Source organism: Simochromis diagramma, unplaced genomic scaffold, assembly GCF_900408965.1.
Source record: "Simochromis diagramma unplaced genomic scaffold, fSimDia1.1 OVJJ01000304.1, whole genome shotgun sequence".
In the NCBI taxonomy this organism is placed as follows: Eukaryota; Metazoa; Chordata; class Actinopteri; order Cichliformes; family Cichlidae; genus Simochromis; species Simochromis diagramma.
Window position 1 is genome coordinate 8015259 of NW_024387030.1, and position 24178 is coordinate 8039436.

General features: G+C 40.9%; 3 protein-coding genes across 4 annotated transcripts; 2 read left to right on the plus strand and 1 right to left on the minus strand.

The window, feature by feature from the left end:
* On the plus strand, positions 1–9925 carry LOC120739905 (RNA polymerase II elongation factor ELL-like). Its single transcript, XM_040041878.1, has 12 exons — positions 1–291; positions 2642–2686; positions 2804–2925; positions 3402–3562; positions 4417–4709; positions 4951–5075; positions 6467–6941; positions 7029–7116; positions 7204–7270; positions 7388–7559; positions 8701–8745; positions 8831–9925. The coding sequence occupies exons 1-12, from the start codon at positions 157–159 to the stop codon at positions 8957–8959; spliced, it is 1857 nt and encodes a 618-aa protein (XP_039897812.1). The 5' UTR covers positions 1–156; the 3' UTR covers positions 8960–9925.
* A 381-nt stretch (positions 9926–10306) lies between these two features.
* On the plus strand, positions 10307–14408 carry d2hgdh (D-2-hydroxyglutarate dehydrogenase). Its single transcript, XM_040041879.1, has 10 exons — positions 10307–10597; positions 11107–11473; positions 11561–11618; positions 11697–11836; positions 11961–12154; positions 12227–12395; positions 12525–12668; positions 12765–12907; positions 13058–13223; positions 13312–14408. The coding sequence occupies exons 2-10, from the start codon at positions 11134–11136 to the stop codon at positions 13575–13577; spliced, it is 1620 nt and encodes a 539-aa protein (XP_039897813.1). The 5' UTR covers positions 10307–10597; positions 11107–11133; the 3' UTR covers positions 13578–14408.
* On the minus strand, positions 14315–22552 carry acvr1l (activin A receptor, type 1 like). Of its 2 annotated transcripts, none has more exons than XM_040041880.1 (10): positions 22382–22552; positions 21631–21714; positions 20698–20952; positions 20376–20587; positions 19276–19375; positions 18334–18480; positions 17514–17789; positions 17095–17292; positions 16734–16864; positions 14315–15618 (listed from the first exon to the last, which is right to left on the minus strand). In XM_040041880.1, the coding sequence occupies exons 2-10, from the start codon at positions 21701–21703 to the stop codon at positions 15487–15489; spliced, it is 1524 nt and encodes a 507-aa protein (XP_039897814.1). In that variant the 5' UTR covers positions 21704–21714; positions 22382–22552; the 3' UTR covers positions 14315–15486. The 2 variants fall into 2 exon arrangements, with proteins under 2 accessions (XP_039897814.1, XP_039897815.1); XM_040041881.1 differs by having other exon boundaries at positions 22378–22552.
* Positions 22553–24178: the final 1626 nt, after the last annotated feature.

Sequence of the window (24178 nt, forward strand, 5' to 3'; positions counted from 1 at the left end):
GTAATGCGATCTACTCCAGAATAGCGCGCGGCGGAGGAGCAGCCACACGGTGCAGTTCAGCTCTTTCTCTCTCCGGACCGTCTGGCCAATGTTTGTTTATTTATGTCGGATTCGTGCGGTCCGGAATAAGGCTGGCAGGGCGGGATTTGCGGCGGCATGTCGGCGTTAAAGGAGAACCAGTGTTACGGGCTGTCCAGCGGCAAACTGAGCCGCGGCGGTAACATCTCCGTTTTTCACGTAAAACTCACTGACAGCGCGGCAACAGCCATTAATACCTTCCAAAACGGCAAGGTGGGTCATTTTCTAAAGTATTTTCTCTTCAAATAATTACTAGTTAAGTACACTGGCATTTAAATTTAACGTACCACTTTGTCAAAGGAACAATTTTTGGGTTTTTTTAACAAAGGAAAAGACGAAGTGATACTAAACGCGGGTTTGTTTTTTGTGTGTGCTTTAAATTTCGGCCGAAGTTCACCACTACCTTCCCCGGTTGTTGACTCCTACAAGCTCCCCCCTTTTCAAGCTATGAAATGGAAATACATGTTGCATAATACAACGCAGAAGCGTTTCCCTGTGTGCTGATGTTTGTAACGAGCTGCTGGCCCACTGCTCACAAGCTGCTGGCAAAGTACTAGGAATGCTAATCAGTGCCGGGGTCGAGGAGAGGAGAGAGGAAAAAGGAGGACAGGCTGTGTGTGTAGGGGGGAGGAAGGGAGGTTAGTTGTGGGAGGATATTCTGAATTGGATTTAAAGACATGGAGTACTTGTGTGGTTTATTTTTCTTTTTTTAATTTGCTGAATATCATAAAGATCAGAAGACAGATGGACGAACTCAGGCAAACATTTGACCCAGTTAATCATAAATGAATCAGACGCTGCAGGAAGTGTAAAGCAAAGAACAGTCATGTACACTTCCTCAATGCACTAATTCCTCCTAATACAGATAGGAAACTCCTCAGTGAAGAAATGACAGCTACAAGCTTTTCTGATGAAAGGTGGAAACCACGCTGCTCATGTCATGTCCTTTCAGCTAAATACAGCTGTGATGAGATCGAGGGGGGAAAGCACCTGATGAGGAGCAGGCTGTAATATGCATATATCATTGTTTCTGAGCATGCATTTAGGTTCTTTATTTAGCTTTAAGCATGTCTATTCAAATCCTACTTGGCTGGATCACAGATACCAAAAAAGAAAAACCCAAAAAACACCTCCACACCTTACTCTGTACTAGCAGCCACCTCACTTTCTCTGCACTCATCAACAGGTGGACTTATGCAAAGGTCAGAATCGAGTCATCACATACTTTCCATCCCTGCTGCAAACGTGTCACTTTGGCTAGTTCGCTCCCTGTGAGAGATGATACTGTGTTTCATCATATTTTTATCTGTGGAGCTGCTTATTGACCTTAGCCAGTGCAAGGGGATGGAGGAGCAGCAGGACCTGGAGCAGACAATGGTGCATGTACCCATCTGTTTAAATGGGAACTGAGCACTCAAATAATACCTGACATGCTTGTTTAATATCCTGAGTTTATTAATAGGACTGGGTTTGTTCTTGATATGAACGCAATGGGTGTAGGGTTTCTTTTTCTCTTTCGGATTCCTAAGTAGGAGGGGGAAGTAGCTTCTGGGTGGTGAAAGTGAAGCAAGTACAGAGCTTAACAGTGACTTAAACCTGCATTCATTTTAATGGCCAGCAGGAGGTGACTTTTCTAGTTTCAGGAAGAAGTCCAGTTCTTCCTGAAACTAGAAAATGACCCTGCTGCTCACTTGATCTGTACCCTTATTATATGGTTGTCTGATAACTTTATGGTTTCAATTACTAGTTTCACAGCTTATTCAATACAGCACGATTCAATAAGTGTCCAGAGGGACAGTAAAGTGGCATATCTCCCTTGTTTTTCCATCATATCCCTCGCTGTTTACGTGCCGTTTCTAGACAGCAAGAGAGGGATGGGCCTCGCTAACCAATGGATGATGTCACAACAGCATTGTCTTATATCTTTTATATACAGTTTGTGTGCACTATGCAGGTTAAGAGCTAATTAGGAAAGCTCACATCTTTCTAAATTGATAACCCTGTTCAAAAATAAATAAATAAATGAATACATAAATAATCTTCCAACTGTAGCACTTGAGACCTGTAATCAGACCCTTACTGGGCTGCTGCAAAAGAAGGGATACTACCTTCACTTGCAAGCTGGTGTGGGGTTGTGAGAAAAAAAGATGTTGGAAAATTCTCTGAAATGCTGTTCACAATTACGAAGAATAACAGTACACAAAACAAAATGAAAATGGGCTACTAGCAGCCAGAAAACCACAATGAAGGTGGAGCCAGAAGCATTCAGATGAATAGTGCAGACCACAAAACATCCTCTGCTGCCCTGCTCTATATGTATATGTGTGGGCTTGTTTTACTATACTTGTGGCATCTGATAACCTTGTGGAAACTATAACTGGACTCCACAAGTTTAAGGTTAAGCATTTGTTTGACGTTGTCAACGTTAGCAAATGAAGCACTCATACAAAGGGGGTTGTGAGAAAACGAGTCAGTATGTTAATGCTTGTGGGGTTTTAAAGATGCACACATCTAATGTTTTCTCTCTTTCTTTTTTTTTTTTTTTTTTCTCCCCCCACCACAGGGCTGGTCGGCCCAACCCACAATCTGTTTTAGTGGAAATGAAGGGGTAAGAAGGAAAGCTTACTGCTGACACAAAGCGATCCTAACACATTTTTAAAGCTGATAAATCTCAATCTTTCAATCTCAATCTGCTTTTTTTCTTCTTTCCCTATTCATATTACAGAGAATCACCATCCCTTGTTCGGAAAATAGAGATGAAGTCAGGAATTTCACCTTTGGTGTAACTAATGTTGCCCGTGATAATCCCCATGGAAGCTTTGACTGCATCAAACAGCTCAGCACCAGGTAAAGACAGCAAAAAGCATCAGTTTCGATATAGGAAGGGTTTTCAGATTAAAATAGAGTTGTAAGGCTTTAACTGTATTGTTTTGTCTGAGGTGGTTATATGATTATATGTTTACTTAGTATTATAGATGTAGAAATAACTGACTGCCTCAATGAGTATTAATCTTTTCAAATGTATGTCTCTGCCCCCTGCTGCTGTGTGAAAGTTACCCTGCTGCTAACGTTTCTCTGCCTTTAAATGCCAGAGAAAAATTAGGGTTCCTGACTGCATAAGCATAGAAATGCACTGAAGTGGATTTAAATGTCATGTATTGGCGAGGCAGACAAGTAGTCCAGCATGCATCTAACTGAACACTACCTAAAGCAACTGCGTCCTGAGAAACAATCTTTTATTTGACACGGATAACCTTTGCAAGGAGTCGTTAAAGCACTGTCAGGTCGCTGTCTGTACACGGTGTCTTCCCCCCTCCTCTCAGTGCCGCCGAGGAGCTGTCATGTCTCGGGGTGATTCAGAAGAAGATGACAGTCAAAGCCACAGATGAGTCGTACGATAAAGCTCGTCAGAGCATGGCCCAAGCCGAGGAGGAGACGCGCAGCCGAGGGGCCATTGTCATCAAACACGGAAGCCGCTACCAGGGTATGAAGTATAGAAAACACTTGCACGTCCACAGAGCGTACTCGGTTATACAACAGATAACTCCAGCTAAGCGAGAAGATTGGCCTGAAGAAAAATTTGTTCTGTGCTTATAAGCACAGACAGCCATATTGCATTGGTTGCCTTGGCAACATGTGTAGTAACCAGTGACATAGTAACGGCCTGTCTTGTTTTCTCCTGCATGTTTTGTCCTTTTGTGTAGCTATCTGTAAACTTTCTATATGTGATACAGTGGTTTTAAATAATACATGGTCTCTATGCACATACAGAAACTGCGTTCTGCACATGTTCCTCAAACATGAATGTGCACGATGAAACCAATGATTTAGCTTTTTTTTCTTCTTCTTTACAAACCACCAAACCATTTCCGTATGAACTGATATATTATAGCCTGAGTCTCAACTGCTTTCACCCAAAGGGCAGATAAATATACACGTATATATGTAGATGGGTTTTGTTGATTCTGTCATTTCAGAGGAAGCCTTAAAAAGAGAAAAAAACTTCCTTACAACAGGCTTGTGCAACCATGTGGTTACTTCTTAAATTAGACAGCAGGCTTTGCTCACTGAGATGCGTGTGCATGCAGCTTCGTAACCTAAATGTGGGTTTCTGAAAGGTGAAATGAGGTCTTGTCTTTGTGTTTATCCACATCTCTGCTTTTGGAGAAAGTTCAGGAAGAAAGTCCTTTTCCCCCCTCAGTATCTGATTTTGCTTCTCTGTCTGGAAATAGCAATACATGTTAGGAAATGAAGCACAAGGTTATTTTTGATGATTGAAATCACAGGAAGTGCTCCCCTGATGTCATTGATGTAAAAAAATTTCCTGTTTCTTTGAAGGCAAGAAGGTAACCGTGCGAGCCCCAGCCCCTGCTCTGGCCAGACTCACCAAGCCAAAACACTCGTCTCTTCTCAGCAACATTAAGAAGGGAGTCGGTGCGTCCAAGCCGAAGAAAGATGCCTGTGCATCAAACAGGAGAAGCAGTTGTGATTTGCAAGATAAGCCCCTCAGGGAGAGAGTAATGCACCTGCTGGCTCTAAGGCCATACAGGAGGCCCGAGTTGATCCTGAGACTGCAGAAAGACGGGTTGACAGCAGGAGACAAAAACATGCTGGACTCTGTACTAATGGAGGTATTTCTGTTCCGGTTTTATACAAACATAACATGCAAGCATTAGACTGTGTTAAAACTGCCTTTATGCACGTGACTCTTGGTTTCCTTAATATCAAGATTATGTTTTTGCAACCTTTGACAAATCTGTAAAGAATATGAACACACTTGGATCGGTTTGGGAATCAAACTCTTAAGTCAACTCCTCAAAAACAGTTGTCTTAAGTCTTTTCTCCCCTGTTTTTGTGCATGCTTGTGTTCAGGTCGCTCAGCTTAATAGTAGAGACAGCACATATGTTCTGAAGGACAGTCTGTATAAGGAGCTGCAGAAGGACTGGCCCGGCTACACCTCTGGAGACCAGCAGCTCCTCAAGCGCATCCTTGTCAGGTAACTTAGATAAGGATGTACCTGCTGCTGTTTTCATACTTTATGACTACTGCAGAGCTCTCAGGCCCTACGTTTCTTCATTATAATTTGTTAAGCTTAAGGAATGGAAATAACTGGCATTTTAGTTCATTTTCATCACTTTGAAGATTTTGCCACTTTAGTGATTTACAGAGTTCAGTGATTATGTCTAAGTGTTTTTGAGGGTTACAGGTTGCTTTTCTGCAGTGATGTAATTTCTCAAATTTGTGTTTCTGTAAATAGAGTCAGTTTCAAAAAAATGTTTTTGCATGTTTATGTAAAGCAACCGTTACACTGGCAGCAACAGTTCAGACCTGCATATGTAGGTTTTTTTTTTCTTTTCTTTTTTTTTAAGCTGCTGCGATAATTCGAGAGTATGAAATGACATATTTGGACAGGAGATGCAGCGATTGTGAAATTCTGAACCAAAATGAAAGTTTACCGTAACAGTTTGGCTGATGATAACGATCGACATTTAAAAAAAAAAATAATAATAAATCAGTTCCCTTTTTTTGTGCCAAGCCATTCATGATCATCCTTGATGCCAGCTTCATATCATCTTCGTTGAATTGTGCCGAGATGGTGTTCGTATTCAGCAAACATCCCTATTCAACTGTTGTAGTTACTCATAATACAGAAGGAAGCACTCAGGTTGCATAAACCAGTCTTAGTTTGAAATTCTCTTCAAATGCAGTTGCACAGCGATCGAAGGCTCTGATGAAACTTATTCTCACAGCGAGTGCTCTGGTGCTGCGGATAAATTCAGTTAGCAAGAGGCCACATCTTAGAGTTTAATTATCTGATCTGTGTCACCGTCAGCCCTTCGGAGGAGACTGCATGAATTAGGCCTGTATGGTTGAAGCAGAAGGTGAACGGATGGTATTTGCATATGTGGGTCCCACTACGTAGCATGGAGGAGGAGGTGTGATGGTGTTGGCGACTTATTCAGGATTCAGTGCAACATTTAAACAACATATTTGGCAGCAACACGTCATCCCATCTGGTTTGTTTAGTGGGACATTTATTTATTTAAATAACAGGACAATGAGCCACTGGACACCTCCAGGCTCTGTAAAGGCTATTTAACCAAGAAGGAGAGTCAGGGGAATTATGGGATATGCTTGATCACAGAGTGAAATAAAGGCAGCTTCTAAAAGCATAGCATTGTGGTGCTTTTGATTTAGACTTTTTAAACATTTAACACTTGCACACTTGCATCATTTATTTTTTTTACCATATTATTATTATTATTATTATTATGTGTTTATCTGGAGGGCTCTGCTGTTGCATTGCACTGTACAGCACATGCAAGAAAGAAGAATGGATTCCAGGGAAATGCTAATTAAAGCTGATGCCCTGTGTTTTCTGTGCAGGCGACTGTTTCAACCGCAACAGAACCTCCTCGCTGTCCCTGAGGCCCAGGTCAGCCCACTGCGAGACACGCCCAACTCTTCGCCAGCACACCGTCCAAAGCATTCCCTGCCAGAGGAATACACTGACCCTTTGGCCTCCAAGAAGCCCAGGATTTCCCATTTTTCCAGCAAAGCAGCCAGTGACAAGTCAAAAACGAGGCCTTCTAAACAAGCTCACGAGGACGTCACAGCAGATGACAAGCAAAGAGTATCGCTTGATCCTCAGAGACTTATTGACTCCTTGTCAGCAGTCTGTCAGCAGGAAGAAAAGGTGGCTAAAAGGTTAGAACCACCTCACGCTCCCCCGAAAGAACCCGAAATTCCACAAGATCACCCTCAGGATAACTCGGATCGCCCCCCGTCCCTTCTAACGGTGCCAGATCTTACCAAACATGCAATAAAAAAGAAGAAGAGCAAACACAAACACAGAGACCATGTGAGAAACTGCTCCTTATTTGTCTTTTAATAGTTATTCCATTTGACGTGACACATTGCTAATTTGGATTTGTATTCATTTGTCAAGGAGAAGGATAAGAAGAGAGACAGGGTGGAGAAAAGAAAAAGACCCAGCTCAGAGCATCCAAACAGCAAAGCCTCTCTGGACTGCACAGGTGAGGCCTAATGGCTGCTGACTCATCAGCACATGTGCTGCTTGTTTAGTTTTTCACTTAGCTGACATGTTTCTGTTTTTCTTTCAGAGCCGGCTGACATTTTTTTTGACTCTAATGCACTTCGAGTGGACAGTGACACACCAGACTATTTATTGTAAGCATCATTCATTTGAACAAGTATTTGCAATGGTCAAAAGGGTTTGTTTACTTGTCTTAATGCACTTTTATTTAATAATTTCCTTTTCTTCTTTTTTCCCCACCCTCTTCACAGGAAGTACACAGTGATTTGTAGCCACGAGCAGAGACAAAGTTACAAACAGGACTTTAACAAGGAGTACAATGAGTATCGAGATTTACACGCTCGCATTGACAGCGTGACGCAGCAGTTCATGGATTTGGACACACAACTCAAGCAACTCCACCATGAATCACATAAATATAAGGTAGATGTACAGAAAGTCTTTATTTTTCTTTTCTTTTTTTCTTTTTTTTTTTAAATGGAGGAAGTTTGCATAAACATCCTCTCATCTTTCTTTGCTGTCTGTAGTTAGTCATTAGACACATACCGTCCACTTTATTAGGTACACCTTACTTGTACTAGGTTGGACCCCCTTTGGTCTTAAGAACAGCCTTGGTTCTTCATGGCATAGTTTCATTCTTCAGAGATTTTGGTCCGTGTTGGATTGCATCACACGGTTACTGCAGATTTATCGGTTGCACATCCATGATGTCAATCTGCCGTTCCACCATATCCCAAAGGTGCTTCATTGGATTGAAATCTGGTGACCGGAAGCAGAATTAAGTGCAGTGACAACTGAAACCAGTTTGATAATGTTTGAGCTCTGTGACAGTGTGTTATTCTCCAGAAAGCAGCCATCAGAAGATGGTACACTGTGGTCATAAAGGGAGGGACATGGTTAGTAACAATACTCAAATACGCTGTATTGTTTAAATGATGCTCAGTTGTTCCTAGGACGTCCAAAATGTATCAAGAAAATATCCCCCACACCATAATACGACCTGTCGCCTAAATTTGTTTAACTTACGCAAATTGTAGCCTCAGTTTCCTGTAGTGGCAACAAGTTAGGTCTTCTGCTTCTATAATCCATGTGCCTCAAGGCTGGACATGTGCATTCAGCAATGCTCTTCTTTATACTTGTTGGCCCGAAGCAGTTGGGCCTGTAAAGTCATTGCTTTGGGAATCCCCAAAGTAGCAACCTCTAACATCAGTAAGACATTTTCACCTACAGAATTGCCACTATGGGTGAAGGATTTATTTTTGGCTTATTAGACTGAGCAGATGAACAGGTGTACTTATTAAAGTGAGCAGTGACGTGTATATGTGGCAAATTCAGTCATATTTTTCCTATATTAAACGTTCACACACAATGGGGCCCCTGTACCAGCATTTGGGGGGGGGGAATTGTTAGGTCATGGTTCCTGAAGCCTAATAAACAAAACCATGAAGACAAGCAGTGATGTATTATAGTTTTTCTGTGATCTTATAGTCACATAAGGATTATATTGCAACTTTTCACAGACTTGATTTAAATTAATCTTTATTTCTGTATTTTTCCCTGGCAGACGGTTAGAAATCAAATTCTTCAAGAGTATCGGAAAATTAAAAAGGTAATGACTTTCTTAAAACTCCCCACTTTTTTTTTTTTTTAAACCACCGCTTTTAAATAATCAAGTTTTCCTTTCCTCACTACAGTCCAACCCAAACTACAATCAGGACAAGGCTCGCTGTGAATACTTGCACAACAAACTGGCACACATCAAGAAGCTCATATCAGAGTACGACCAGCAGCAGCTCCGTGCGGAGCATGCCGCTCTGAACTGAAGAGCCTAACTCGGAATGACGAGTGAACTTCACAAGTACGACAAAGATCCCCAGCCAAAGGGGATTCATGCTGCTGAGCTCAGTGCCATCATGCTTAGGTCTGTGGTCTTAATGGCTAAATATAGTATCATTAGATCTACTGCGATTGTTGGCGAGGTTAAGTCTTTTGTGAGGAGCTGGAGTGATCGGACGGCAAGATGAGGGATTTTCTTTGAAAGTGGTCAAAGTGATGCTACTGCAGCAACACGGGAGTAACAGTAGTTTTGCTCTAAAACCTAGAGCTAGGGTCTTACTCCTCAAAATGCAAACACACGAGGAAATGAGGTGAAAAGCCTTAAAAACATTTGGAGATTCTCATCCCTATTACACCTTTTAGTCGTTGATTTGGGTTTTTTGTGTGAATTTAATCAATTTGAGTATTTACTAACATGTTCTGTCAAACACATCAGTGTTGAGGTTTAAACTATAAACATGAAAGAATAATAAACTACACGCTGTACCCACCCAGACAGCTCATACAAATGGCAGGTGAAGGTTAATGTCTGATGGCAGCTGGGACGCAGATGTGTCCTGAGAAGAATCCGTCCTGTTCTTCGGGTTTGGTGAGATTACGAGTCTTGCCAGTTGGCTGTGACTGCCGAGTTTTTTGCCTTGCGCTCCAACTGGACTCGATTCATAGTATTCCACTGGTACTGTGCTTCAGGTGATTTTCCTGGATCACTGAAGACTGTTATGTTGAATGTCATGTGAACTTTAAGTTGTAATCAGGGAATGTGTGTTCCGCACGAGCTTCAGTAAAAGTGTAAATTTAAAATAGGTTTTAATTGTCTGGAAGGACGTTATTATACGGTTTCTGGGAAGGAATCGAAATATGAAAAGACGTAGTTGCATGCTGTGTACTTTACAGAATGCATGATGCATTACCCAAGATTTTGTCTGAGATTCAAATAAATCTGTTTGTACTCATTTTGTGTGATACTTCTCCTTATTTACTGTAATTTTACTCTAAATACCAAATAAAAGAGTAATGAATGATGTAAGATGAAAAGGACACTGTATTTGGTAATCATCGTTTTGATGCAGAAATACTACTTTATGCCTGTAAAATGTTGTCTTTGACATCTTTTCAGATCAACTAAAAAGGGGGGGAAACAAATGTGCTTTTGCCATAAGCTTGCAACAAAGATGTGTGGTTCATCCCTTGAGTTGTCTGGGTGTTGTTGTTTTTTTTTTTTTTTGTTTTTTTTTTTTATGCTCCAGAGTTTTATAGATTAGTTTTAGATTCACAAGTATATTCATTTGGTCCTGTTCTAAATTAATCAATAAATGAAAAAGGTCTGTAATTAATTATTTTCTCTCTAAACAGTCTAAACATTCAGTCATCACTCTGTTTAATAATAAAGAAAGGCTCCCACCCATAGGCTAATATCCATTGCGTCAATCTGAAAACATGCTTCTGATTGGTCCGTTTTCCTCTCTGCTTTTTTTTCTTACTGTCAACCTCAGTAAGCAGCTTCATGCACTTGCTAGCAAGCTAAAAACACGGGATGTGCCATGTTTATGTAAATGAACTGCCCTTGAACTTTGTGACTTTCATGACGCGAAAAAAAGACACACATTGCTAAATGAACGCTTCTGGTGAGTAAATGAAGCCGTTATTCGGAAATATCGGAAAGGAGCGTGCTAAGCAAAGTAGCTAAGCTAACTGAAGTTGCAGCTGCTTCAGGTGGTGATATTTGCAAGAAGAAAACATGCAAAGAGGGTAATAAGATGCATTGCTGCTGGGAAGTAAGCGTATTTGCTGCAAAACACATGTAAAAAGACAGCTTTAGTTAGTGCACTTACTAAAGCTGTTCATATCTTAGGTCTCTTATACCTCATATATCTTCTATCTCCTATTGCTGTTTGTGTTTATGAATGGATGCAGAAAGAGATGCAACGAATTGCCACCAATGTAGAGTTTTATCAAGGTTGGCTTTTTATTTCTGCGTCTTTGAAGCAAAGAAAATGCAGTTAACTTCTAGCTAACAATCCTAACATTGCAGATGACTAGAGACAAAATAACTAGAAGCTTTCAACTCCACTACAAGATAAAAATGCTTTTAAAAATATCCAACTCTTCTTCTTGTCCCACCTGTTTTCTGCAGCTTGTGTTGCCGCCTGTCTCTACAGTCATGGCAGGACTTTTGAAAAGAGCACTAAGGCTAAGGACAGCTCTGAGATGTCTGTACGACTACAACACGCTCTCACGATCTACAGCCACTCTTTCACCTGTTGACTTTCACAGTCCTTTTCTGACCTGCAGCTCAGAGCAGGTTTTGGCCTCCACTCGTAAGCTACATGCTGGGGCAGACGGGTCTAAAGTATCTCCTTCTGCAGCACCAGAGAGGTTGCCTTTCTGCAGAGTAACTGAGGAAGATCTGGCCTTTTTCAGGAAGATCCTAGCAGGCAGAACCATTGTTGACCCTGATCTGGTGGAGCCTAGTAATGTGGATTGGCTAAAGTCTGTGAGAGGTGAAGGCTACAATTGAATCCTTAATATAGTTCATAATAATAATCTACTGGTGTTGATGGCTCATTTTTCTGTTGTATGTCCTGCAGGTTCTAGTGAAGTGTTGCTTAGACCTCAGACAACAGAGGAAGTATCACAAATTCTAAGGTAGATGGTAACCAAATCAACAGAAAGGTGTTTATCTAGTCATCAGACTTTTTCACATGTTTTGTTTTTCTCCTATAGCTACTGTAACAGTCGTAATCTGGCGGTGAACCCTCAAGGAGGAAACACTGGGCTGGTTGGTGGCAGCGTGCCAGTTTATGATGAGATAATTCTCTCCACCTCTCTAATGAACAAAATCCTTAACTTTGACAGTATCTCTGGTAAGTTTACAAGTTGAAGTCAAAAGAAGTGCTTCGCCATAGGCTGACAAATACCTGACATGTGTTTTTGATTTATGGTTACTTGTGCTGAAAATTCTCAAAGATCACTTTGTTTCCCTCTCAGGTGTTCTGACCTGTCAGGCAGGTTGTGTCTTAGAGAACTTGTCTTTCTACCTCGAGGAGAGAGACTATATAATGCCACTGGATCTTGGGGCAAAAGGCAGTTGCCAAATTGGCGGCAATGTAGCAACCAATGCAGGTGGTCTCCGGCTGCTGCGGTATGGGTCCCTACACGGGACTGTGTTGGGTCTGGAATTGGTGAGTGCTGGACTTTTGATACTCTCCCCCCCAAAAAAGTAAAGCTTATTTTCAAATCTGTAACACATGCAGGTATTGGCAGATGGGCAGGTGTTGGACTGCTTATCCACCCTGCGGAAAGATAATACAGGATATGACCTCAAACAGCTCTTCATAGGGTCTGAAGGCACTTTAGGAGTCATTACTGCAGTGTCCGTCCTTTGTCCACGGAAACCCAAATCTGTTAATGTTGTTTTCCTGGGTAGGATTTTCTATTTGCTTCTCAGATATACCTTTGTAAAAGATGATAGAGAAAGTTTTGCAAACCATTAAATGCGTTGCTTTTCTTGGAGATTAGCAACAAAACTCATGTGTCTATCTCTGCTGTTAGGTTGTGAGACCTTTGAGCAGCTGCTGAAAACATTTCAGCTCTGCAAAGGCATGCTGGGAGAAATTCTGTCTGCCTTCGAGTTCCTGGACAGTGAATGTATGAGGCTGCTGAATACACATCTCAATCTACCCAATCCTATATCTGGTATAAGCACGTTCTCTCTCTCTCACACACACATCTGTAACGATCCTATAAAACGAGTGAGCACACGCAGACCTGCCCTTTCCGTTTGCTGTGCAGACTGTCCATTCTACATCGTCATTGAAACTTCGGGATCTGACCCGACCCACGATGCGCAGAAACTCCACAACTTTCTTGAGGAGGCAATGACATCATCGCTGGTCAGTGATGGAACGGTAGCAACTGAGGAAGCAAAAATAAAGGTCGGTGGACATGATTGGAAAAAATATGCTTCTGTTGCATACAGTGAAGAAACTTGAGTATTCCAAGATTGATCCAAGATCATTTTATGTAATTGCATAGGTAAATATAATGCCGAATTATAAAAATATTTTCTGCTCCCATTTTCTCAGGCTCTGTGGTCACTGCGTGAACGTGTCACTGAGGCACTGACTCACGATGGCTTCACCTACAAGTATGACATCTCCCTTCCAGTGGAACGGATCTACCAGCTGGTGACAGACATGAGGAAGCATCTGGGAAACCGGGTCAAAAGTGTGGTGGGATACGGACACGTAGGTAAGATGACTTGATAAAATGATCTGCACATGCTCTATACACATACTACTGTCAGCTATCATCCAATTCTCTCTTACTTATCCTGTAGGTGATGGTAACCTCCACCTGAACGTCACTTCTCCGTCTAAAGACCCTGCTCTCCTGGCTGCCATTGAGCCATTTGTTTATGAATGGACAGCCAGCTGTCGTGGGAGCATTAGTGCAGAGCATGGACTGGGCCTGAAAAAGAGGAACTACATTTACTACAGTAAACAGAGCCAGGCTGTGGCACTGATGGGTAACATCAAGGCTATGCTGGACCCCAAAGGCATCCTCAACCCGTACAAGACTTTACCAGACAACCTGAAGCAGTGATGTACGCAGAGGTCATGCTTGAGTTAAACTTTAGTTACCTCACCGCTATATGGCGTGTGTGTGCAGTTAGGGTGCTTTTCACACATTTGGTGCAGAGCTGACAGTTCACTCAAGAAACACTATTTGTCACACAAGCCACAAAACCCAGTCTTGCAAAAAAGAAAAGACAAAGTAGTTTCATTTTCTACAAAGCATTACTTTCAGACAGATATCTTCTTTAGCAAGCTGCGCAAGTGAAGTTCCAGTTTAAATATTTTAACTACCCTTGTTACTTGCACTGATAGAGTAGCCTTAGTCTGATGCACTCCATATTCTATAGAATATTCAGCAGGTTTTAGAGGTTGAAAAGAAAAAAATTCCACTTTCTCAGAGGAAACAAATGAACAATGACTGTCCTTCATATGGTGTTTGAGTGCCACTAGAGGGCAGGTGGGTATAACAGTGTGGGTAAAATGTTGTCTGGATAAACTGATGTTTGATACATTTATGCAGTGAATGCCACAGCTTGTAATTGGTGGCCAGCTGTTTTCCTGTCAAAATCCAGATGTTCTGGATTTGGATGTAGCCATAGTAGGTGTCGGCAGCTGACTGTGTACATGTACTGAATGTATAATCATGCAGTAGCAGATTAAAGCTTTCCAATTTTGTTTGTAGAAATCAGAGCACATACTGCCCCATTCATTAGGCAAGAGTGCAGTAAATATTTTATTACATATAAAAAGGCAAAACAACTTTTCCCCCCCCAAAAAACAAAGCCAGCATTTGAAAACAAAATCCTTCATACACCTGCAATTTTAAATTTAAAGTCTTCAATAAACATTTCCAAATGAAGACCGTGTTTGTTTTTCCATTATTCAGGCAACTTGTACATAACTAGATTTCACCTCCAGTCTCTTAAAATAAAATGCACATTAGAACACAAATAAACCTTTTGTGATTCCTCCTTGCCTGAGCAGAAGACTTTTTCAGAATCAGCCACAGTGAGTTTATAAAGTATGCCACACAGAGGATCAGGTCATTTCCTATTCCTATCACAAGTTACACACTACTTCCTATTGGCAGGTACTTGCTGCTTCTCTAGTCCACAAACCATCAGAATAAACATGTTTGTAGTGTTTTGATCTTCTTCCCTACCCTTGTCCACTATTTCTCAAAAAATCATTTCCTGTCCAAATAATGATGACGTGTAGAGGAAGTCCAGTAGAGTAAATGCCTATATATGTATGCAGTCAGTTTCACACACCCATCGCACATTAATCTGTATCTTCAGTAGTGTGTTAGCAATGGCGATTCAATACATAAATAACATACTAGTGTTTTTTTTTTTTTCTTTAAGAAAAAGGTTTAAAAACAATTTTGATTCGATTGGCTCTTTTTTCCTTTTATAAGTGAACATCGTGTTTCTGTGGTGATGGCTGATAGTAATAAATGGGTGATAGATTTCTGATTGTCTCTGAGCAGAATGCCAAAAGGCTGGAGATCAGAAATTTGAGTAGACACTCAGGCTTGTAGTGTTTGTACTGGAAGGCAAAACCCAGTGTAGTCCCGCATGGGCATTAAAGCATTGGGATGGGGTTCCTATAATATACCAGCCAATCACACTCAGTAACAGTCCACAGTTCAAGTTGGTGGAAACACACTGGCAATTGGTTTGCCTCATATCAAAGGCTGGCTTATTCAGAAACGACAGGTCCAAATGTCTGCGTGGGCTTCAAGTCAAACATGTTGGTGGAAGGCATCCACAGAGAAAGTGAGAGAAGGATGAGGCTGAATGACTCTTGGAACACCTCTTTCCTCTAGTCCTCTTTCCATCTGCCTAATCTCCCTCTCTCTTTTTAACAAAACACTGGGAGTCTTGTTGAAGCCAATCCCTGACACCAGGCAGCTGCCTCTGAAACATGGCACCCTCTCACGACTCCTTGCCCTTTTCCAGAGAGCTGTGAATCTTGTCTAGGGTCTTCTTGATGCGCAGTGCTGTAAGCCTGGCAGAGGGGTTCTGGTACCAACATTCCTTCATTAGTTTCACCAGAGCAGAGAGAGTCTGAGGGAGAAAGAATGAATAAAAACATCATACAGTGATGAATCCATTCTGAAAAGAATCAATGTGACTGCAAGCACTTTCAGATGTTGGCCCATCACCAGATAATGATCACATATGTAGGCACTCATGAGTCATGGATAAAATAAGAGCAAGAGTAGTTGGTTCGTCATCATATACAGGTGCTATTAAGCAATTGCAGAAAAAACAACAACAATATACTTGATGGACTGTTTCACAGCTGTATGCCTCTAGTTAACTATTAGACCCATAATACAAAATGAAGACTGAAGAAATTTAGTATAAGCAAAGTATAATTGTCTGTCTAGTAAAGCTGAGAGTAGACAAAATGTCAGATATTTTGTACAACTGCTTGTTAATGCAATCTGCCAATCTAATCTGCCAATCATGTGGCAGGAACTGAGTGCATCCAGACATGTTCAAGATTTCATGTTGAAGGTCAAACTGAGCGTCAGAATTAGAAGAAAGGTGACTTAGGAGACTCTGAACATGATTACTGGTACCAAATGCACTGGTAACAACAACTTGCATAGCCATCTCTATGGTTTAAAGAAGATGACCTAAAAAGATCAAATATCAACAGTCACTCAAATAACCGGCTGTTAAAACCAAGGTATATAGAAGAGCATGTCAGAACACATCAACATTTGCAGCAGATGGGCTACAGCAGTAGAAGACCGCACCATCAAGACTCGAAAAAGGTTGCCTCATCTGACGAGTCTCAATTTCTGCAGTTCTACTCGTTTCACTGAACTCAAATGGCCTCCACAGACACCAGATCTCAATCCAACTGAGCACATATGGTGTGTGGCGCTATCATTTCAACATGGACCAAAATCTCTGGGCCATTAATCTGTGCTTCAAAGATCTCAGGGAATTCTGTTCAAAGGGGTCCAATTCGATATAAATGGACAGTAAGTGTAGATGTTACTGCAAATAAAGTGTCTCATGTCAGTATTTGTCATAAACATTGCAGAAGGTCTATATAATTACCACATGGCCAAAATCTGCCTTTTTGAACGCCTTCATCCTTTGACAAATATTTTGACACACAGACAAAATATTGCAGACAGACACACAAAAAGATTCTTACTCACAGGATCAGAGAACCATCGATTAGGAATGAAAGGCCTCTGCTGTTCCACACACACCACTTTCCTCATATCCTCAAAGCTGGGATCGTTTGGCACCTGATCGTAAAACGGAGGTTTGTACTCTTCAACAATGCCTGGAAAGTGGAATTTGAATGAGAAAAATTAGTGGAAATTTAAGGACAAATTAAACAACAAGGAATGAAGAGACAACCAGAGGGCCTGGCACAGATCACCACACTGCATCATAGTATTTGACTGTATTACAAGCAGCAGGAATTTTATGTATGAAGCAGTGCATCGTGATCACATTAGCGTACCACTCTCTGTAACGTCCACAGCAGTGCACTATGTGCATGACACTCACCATTGCTGTACGTGCGTCTCGCTATCTCCCACAGCACCAGTCCAAAGGCCCATATGTCCACTCGCTTGTAAGCATCGAAGCAGTCTGTCTGAATGGTTTCTTCCAACACTTCAGGTGCCATGTAGCGCTTGGTGCCAACCTTTGGATTGTTGCCCACATCCAGCAGATTGTCTGCCTGGGAGTGGGTCACGGCCAGCCCTGTAGCATGCAGTTACACACAGTGTTATAACAGGACCTGAAATTGATGTCTCCTGAAATGAGCGTATGATTTTTTAGTACTTTTAGTATCTAATTAATTTATGTTTACTCTTTTGAGCAGGTAGCACTGGTGAATCACATGCCTACAGTTTATCTGAATCCCTGAAATAGGTGAAAATCCCAACAGTTCTGAGGAGACAAAAAGCAGAAAAGTGACTGACCAAGGTCTGCGATGCAGCACCGCAGCTCCTTGGTCACCAAGATATTTTTACTCTTCAGGTCCCGGTGTGCGATGGCCGGTTTTCCCTCTGTGCCAAAGATCTCCGTGTGCAGGTGCACCAGGCCGCACGCTATTGATGCAGCCATTGCCAGACCTTCTGATGTCTCCACTGCGACTCGCTGCAAGTAGTCATAAAGCGAACCATTTTCATGGTAATGGGTGATGAGCCACAGTTGAGTGCTGGAGTTTCGAGAAGTCATATCGGATGCCATGAACCCTAAGGGACAGAAAGGTGAAAGGTAATATCATGAAATTGTGTATTATTGATTCAGACGTAAGTCAAGTTCCTCTGGCATCAATCACACTTATTACTGTTGCATTTTGCTGAATCCTTTTGTATTATCTTTCACAGATCATCTTGTACTTCCTGGTCCCTTTAGGGGGTCACCACAGCGACTCCTCTACCTCCATCTCACTCTGTCCCTAGGATCCTTTTCTGTCATACCAACCCTCTGCATGTCCTCCTCTTCTGCATTAATGAATCTTCGTGGTTTTACACTTTTCCTCAAGCCTGGCAGCTCCATATTCAAGATCCCTTTGTTTAATATATCCACTATCCCAGTAGCTCTAACCTGAGCCGTCCCGCTGACATCATGATTTCCGTGACTTAGTGCTTTAAAATAAACTGAGAGATTCTCCAGTTCAGGGAAGCTGAGGTTAAAATTAGGAGCTGCCATTACTATGCAAGGAAACACACATGTTAGCCTAACCAAATTTGGGGACAGTCAGCAAGACCAAAACATTAAGCGTAACACACTCACCCAGTATGTTTTCATGCCTCAGCAGCACTGTATTGTAGATCTCTGTCTCTCTGAACCAAGACTTCTCATCTCTCGAGGAAAAGATTTTCACAGCCACATTCTCGCCCTGCCACTGTCCTCGCCACACCTCTCCATATCGTCCTTTGCCTGGCGGAAAAAATATATATGTATAATAAAGAGAACACAAGAGGAGAGGAGACAAGAAACAGGAAGTCAGAAAAGAAAAAAATACAGATGCATGCATTTTAAAAAGACAATCACTGTCTACTTTTTAAAATTTGAGGGGTGAATTTTCACTCTATTCCATTGCTACAGCAGTGAGATTCTTTTGGCCCAGATTTGATGTTTCCACATCAAAAGCTCAACTGTGCACAAAGCCACAAACTTGAAAACCAAACTCTTACAAGCTGTAGTTCATGATACTGTGGTATATAAAAAGGACCCCAAGACAAGTAACCTACATACTTTTATTTGAAAGCTACATCAAAATCTGTCAGATTTTATAGTGCTTTTTACAGTGACATTATCTTTATCTTTAACTTCTGACAGGTGACAGTTTTGAACATGGTCAACAACTCACACAAATAAAAAAGGAACTGATAAAATGTTTTGACAGTTTCTTGAAATAAGTCACAGATGATTTGACCTCCCGTCTCTTTGACATCACTCAGATTCCACGGATATGTACAGTCATGACTGTAGTCAGGATCGCCTGTGGCGTTAATTATAAGCATGCTCGCTTCTGGGAAACTAACTAATGTGTGAATATATCCCTTTCCTCCTGATTAATGATAAGAATTTGTTATTTTCGTGATGAATAACTTATGTGTCATGACTTTGGATTTTTTTCATGTCATCTGAACAATTTGCTTTTCAGTAGAACTCTTATCAGATCTGCCAGTCAAACAGATATGAATCTGAAATGTTACGTGTTATACCTACCTACGCACTCCATCAGACTAATCTGTCGGGCCACAGTTCTTTGAACAAGGAAGGGAAGACCTGAACCACTGCCTGACGTACATGAGTGATCCAACAGGTCCTGCAGATAGACAGATTTGATTTTAGCTTTGTTTGCAAAGATTTTTTTTTTTTTTTTAAAAAGAACATAAATCTTTACATGTCAAATGTAACTAGCATGTAGAGTCATATACAGGTGTATGCTTAATATGCTTGCTGAAAGCTACAGTTGTGATCAGAAGTTTACATACACTCATCAGTGTATGTAAATCATGAACTTTATGGCAATTTTGGACTTTTAATGACTTCTTCAAGAATTGGGTTCACAAGTTTCAATTTAATTGGATTTTCTAAAATCTGCATGGGGTGAAAAGTATATCTGTGAAGGTTCTCATTCATCCAGGTCATCGTAGCCTAAGGAGCTTGGAAAGAAAAGGGTCTGGACTTTTTTAAGTTGCTTGAAGATGTTTCACCTCTCATCCGAGAAGCTTCTTCAGTTCTAGGGTCAAATGATGGAGAGCCCCAGATTTAAGCCCCAAGTTACATCTAGACCAGAACCTTTTGGTAGTCATTTACATGTTTCTGGCAATATATCTCACCACTTTTTCTGCAGAACTGGCACAGTTGGCAGGTAGTCATTGTCCTCCATTATTCCATCCACTTTGTGCAATGTACCAATACTATAGGCAACAAGACAGCTCCATGCTGGGCAGTTGTCACAGTGTTTTTAGGTTTGAAAGGCTCACTTTTACTACACTTTTTTACTTTTGACTGTGTAGTTTAGAGAAACTCCCAAAATAAGTTCAGACTTGTGCACCTAGTTCTTGTTCTTTAAAGTCATTAAATGTCTATGTTGTACAATTATTCCACCCTGGAGAAAGAACAGTTCCAAGGAATCATTAAAAGCCAAGATTACCATAAAGTTAATACCCATGGGTGTATGTACACTTCTGACAATAACTGTTAATTCAAGGTGAAAAATATCCCAATACTCAGAGGCTGGAAGAGAACACAAAGCGTGAGATGGGCCTTCTTCTTGCTTTGGCCAAATCCCTTTTCATGGTTATCTCTGTTACTCTTACCGCTAAAGTGCTGTCTCCGACATTGGAAGTGATGAGACCGTCTATGGCTCCCTGCTCAGCGTCAAACTCCTGCAGTCTCTGCAGACGTCCATGATGGAGCCTTCTGCAAGCCAGCACAGATACTACAGACAGCAGAGCCAGAACGACCACTGGGCCAAGTACGAAGAGAGCTAATGTCTCCACACGATATCGAACTGGCTCACCTTCTGGGGCTGTGGGTAAATGTAAAAAAGAGATATGTATAGTTTGAAATTGGGGAAAAACATTTATAGTAAGGAAAAGAGCTACAGGACAGTCCAATTTCCTTGTAGACATAAAGCACCTGATGGTAGCAGAGACATCAGATATTCCCTGGTGGTATTGCTGTTGCACCTGTCCTGGGAGCAGCATTGAATAGCCTGGTGGTAGGACGTAGCTGTGAAGCACTGGAGAAGGATTTGGTCCGCGTCGTCCAAACAGCCACGCTCAAAAAAAACTCCACTCTTACTAACTTTGACTGAAGAGAAGCACTGGGTACCTTGGCACCGGGTGGGGTGGAGGCATTTAGGACCCTCACATGCACACTGCAGCTGTCCATCTGTAAATAACAGGATGCAAGTTCACAATATTAACTTTGAATTAAAGGTAACAGGTTCTAATAAAGCAAAAGACATAATAAAAGACAGGTAATGGACTCTCAGTGTGTTCGAGATAGAAGGTAGGTGGACATCACCAGACACCCCGTGATACAATATTTTCACATTACTTTAAACCCACAATATATTATTGGGTTTTTAATTATTGGGTTGCTGAGTGTTACAGTGATATATATTGCAACTTCTCAAATGTTTTTAACTGCAAATTATGTCATCAAATTTAAACTTTGTCATATCCGTTTTATTCAATAAGATAAAAATGATCTGACGTCACTTATTTTCTCGCTACAAAATGAGTACAACATTGCCACTTAAGTAAATATTGCCTTAAGAGAGTGAGTCTGCTATCAGTCTGTGACAGTTAGCTCCATCCACACATCAGCTTACATCTTAATTTCTTTTTTTTTTTTCCAAATCCAGAGTACATCACTTGTAAAAATTTTATTTATTTATTTATTTTTGTCGTATATCACACATAAAATTAAAGACCATACCTGTTCCGGGTATTATTTTTCTACTACAAATAAACAATCTCCAGCAATTCAATCTTCAGGCTTGAGCACAAAGCAGCGAGAAGCAGTCTCACAAACAATAAATGAAAAAGCACATGAGTACAATACCTGGACCCTCAGCTGATATCGACAGAGTCTGCAGCGAGAGCAGCAGCAGGACATGGACACTGCAACGACCCATGTTTCAGTGCACTAAGAGTGGGGAGAAGATGCAAGATGAGCCTGAGAGTTCAGAGGAGTACACTCATAATTACATTTAGCCTCTTTATGTTATCTGACGAGCCTCATAAGGCTCCATACAGAAATGAAACAACAAATTATAAAGGCTGAATGAGTTCAGTTTGTCTTAGAAAGCATTACTTAGTATACATTAGTGCAATGGATTAAACAGAAGCCTTTTTAAAAAGACAGTCACCATGAATTACTTCCAAATGTATAAATGTCTTCACCTGAACATAATATAATCGTGTGGTTTGTTCTTAAGTGGTTGACTAATAGACTAATTGCTTTATATATAAGACTTGATGTACTATAACTGTTCCTCCGCAGGCTAGCATGCACAAACATACACTAAAGTCAGCCTCTGGTTTTGACCTAACATTCAGAAACAACCAAAGCTATCAGCAAATCCTTCTTTAAAAGGAAAAAAAAGATAGGGGATCTAGTTGTTTGCTGTGGCCATTAACAGGCGACCTCATTGGCCGCTCACAGGCGCCCCGGAGGCGCCAGGATGCCTGGTGCTGCTGCCCTGTAAACTAAGCTAAGCTAAGCTAAATTAAGCTAGCCACACAGCACAAAGCGCAGACTGACAGCCGAACGAGGACAGCCAAAACAGAGCATTAAAACAACACCCACCTACCTGGCGCACACGCAGCACAGTTTCTAACTCATGCTGTTAAGCCTGCACATTCGTACACGAGTATTAAATAATCGTATCGGCGTGATTTTCGATGTAAAACCACTAAAAAAAGGGACCACTGCCCAGCCCACCCACTGGCTGTTTTCGCTTCCAGCTACACTTGACGTCACCAAAACATTAACATCAAGTTGCATTGTGGGGCAGAGAAGTCCGCCAACTTAAAATCAGTGTAACGCCAGTGATATTAATGTGTATTTGAAGTGTTAATAACGTCAGCCATTATTATATGATAATTAAATGAGAAGAGACTATTGTTTGTTAACCTCTGTGGTCAGTAAATGCTGCTCAATGGGTCCTAGGCTGCAATCATTACACGTTTGTGTAAGCACTTATTGAATTTAAGTGCATTTTTTTAGCATTATGCTGGTTTCTAATAGTGAAAGATTCGCTTTTTACTTCACAACATACCCTTGTTAATTCTCATATCATTGTTTAAAATATTATATATGTATTGTTATAGATTAAATGACACAAAGATGCATTGAGCTATTAAAGTTTGCCCCACGGTGACCAGCTACAGTATTAAACCTGCTTAAATCCTCTTACATTGATAAAAAAAAAAATCCAGCAGTGATAATTTTACACTGAAAGAGTGTGCATTGTATTAAATCACTTATTTACGTAAGCTGAATTTCAATAAATACATTTTTAAAAGGTCACATATGCATCTATATCAAATCTGGATCAAATCCAGATACCAGACAGCTGATTTTTGGCTTTATAAAGAAGGCATTTCAACATCTCTTTCTCTATCAACGGGCCGGTTGTTGAGAGGCTACATGTGCCTATACAAGTCGTCATCATGGGACTTAAACACTGTTTCACATTGTTAGTAAAGCGCACCCGGGGCTCTATTTCCTCCAACCAAGGAAATACAGGGTTAGTTGGAAAAGTATAATTCATTTGTATAGAACTGTTATGGATTAATTTCTCCATCCTGACTTGGTATAGTAACACAACCAATCAGGGCAAACAATTGCTTGAAAAAGTAGTAAGTAGAGCCTTCAAGGTCATTGGTTGAGGTCTATCTTCCATAGCTTCACACTGTGGCACCAGAATCACCAGGAAGGCTGGAAGCATCATCACTGACCCCTCCAACCCTGTACATCACCTATTCAATCTTCCCACATCAGGAAAAAGACACATGAGCAGAGCATCACATATTAGGGATAGCACCAACCTCTAAACTATTGAAATAAGCACTGAACCTCCTGTTACCTATATCAGATTGTAATCAAAAAAATCTGAAACCATCGAAACCTATATTTATGTATCATGTCATCATATTCAAGTTAAAGACACTGGCAAATATCTGTTTTTGTCTCACTTGAGTAGACTAAATTTAGACTTAGTAGAGGACTAGTGTCAGAGCACAGGCTTTCCAAATACAAACTATGACTCACAGCAACAACCCAGAGGAGAAGTTATGAACTCACCTTTAATTTTAGTTCAAAAAAAAAAAATCTTACAGTTCGCTTATACTTTGGTCTGTGTGGGGGAGACTTTCTTGCTATTATTACAGCTGTTATTGCTGCTATTATACACAGACATTTAGAAACAAGACTAAAAATAACCAGTGACTTCCATTAGGAGCAGTATTCAGACATGATGCAATCTTTGTTTCCCAGTTAAGAAATTTGTGTAAAAACTGCTGATTATTTTATTTGATAAAAGTTGGTGAACTTCACATTACAACTAAAGACACTGTTATTTTCTAGGGAAAAGTTGGCAATGACT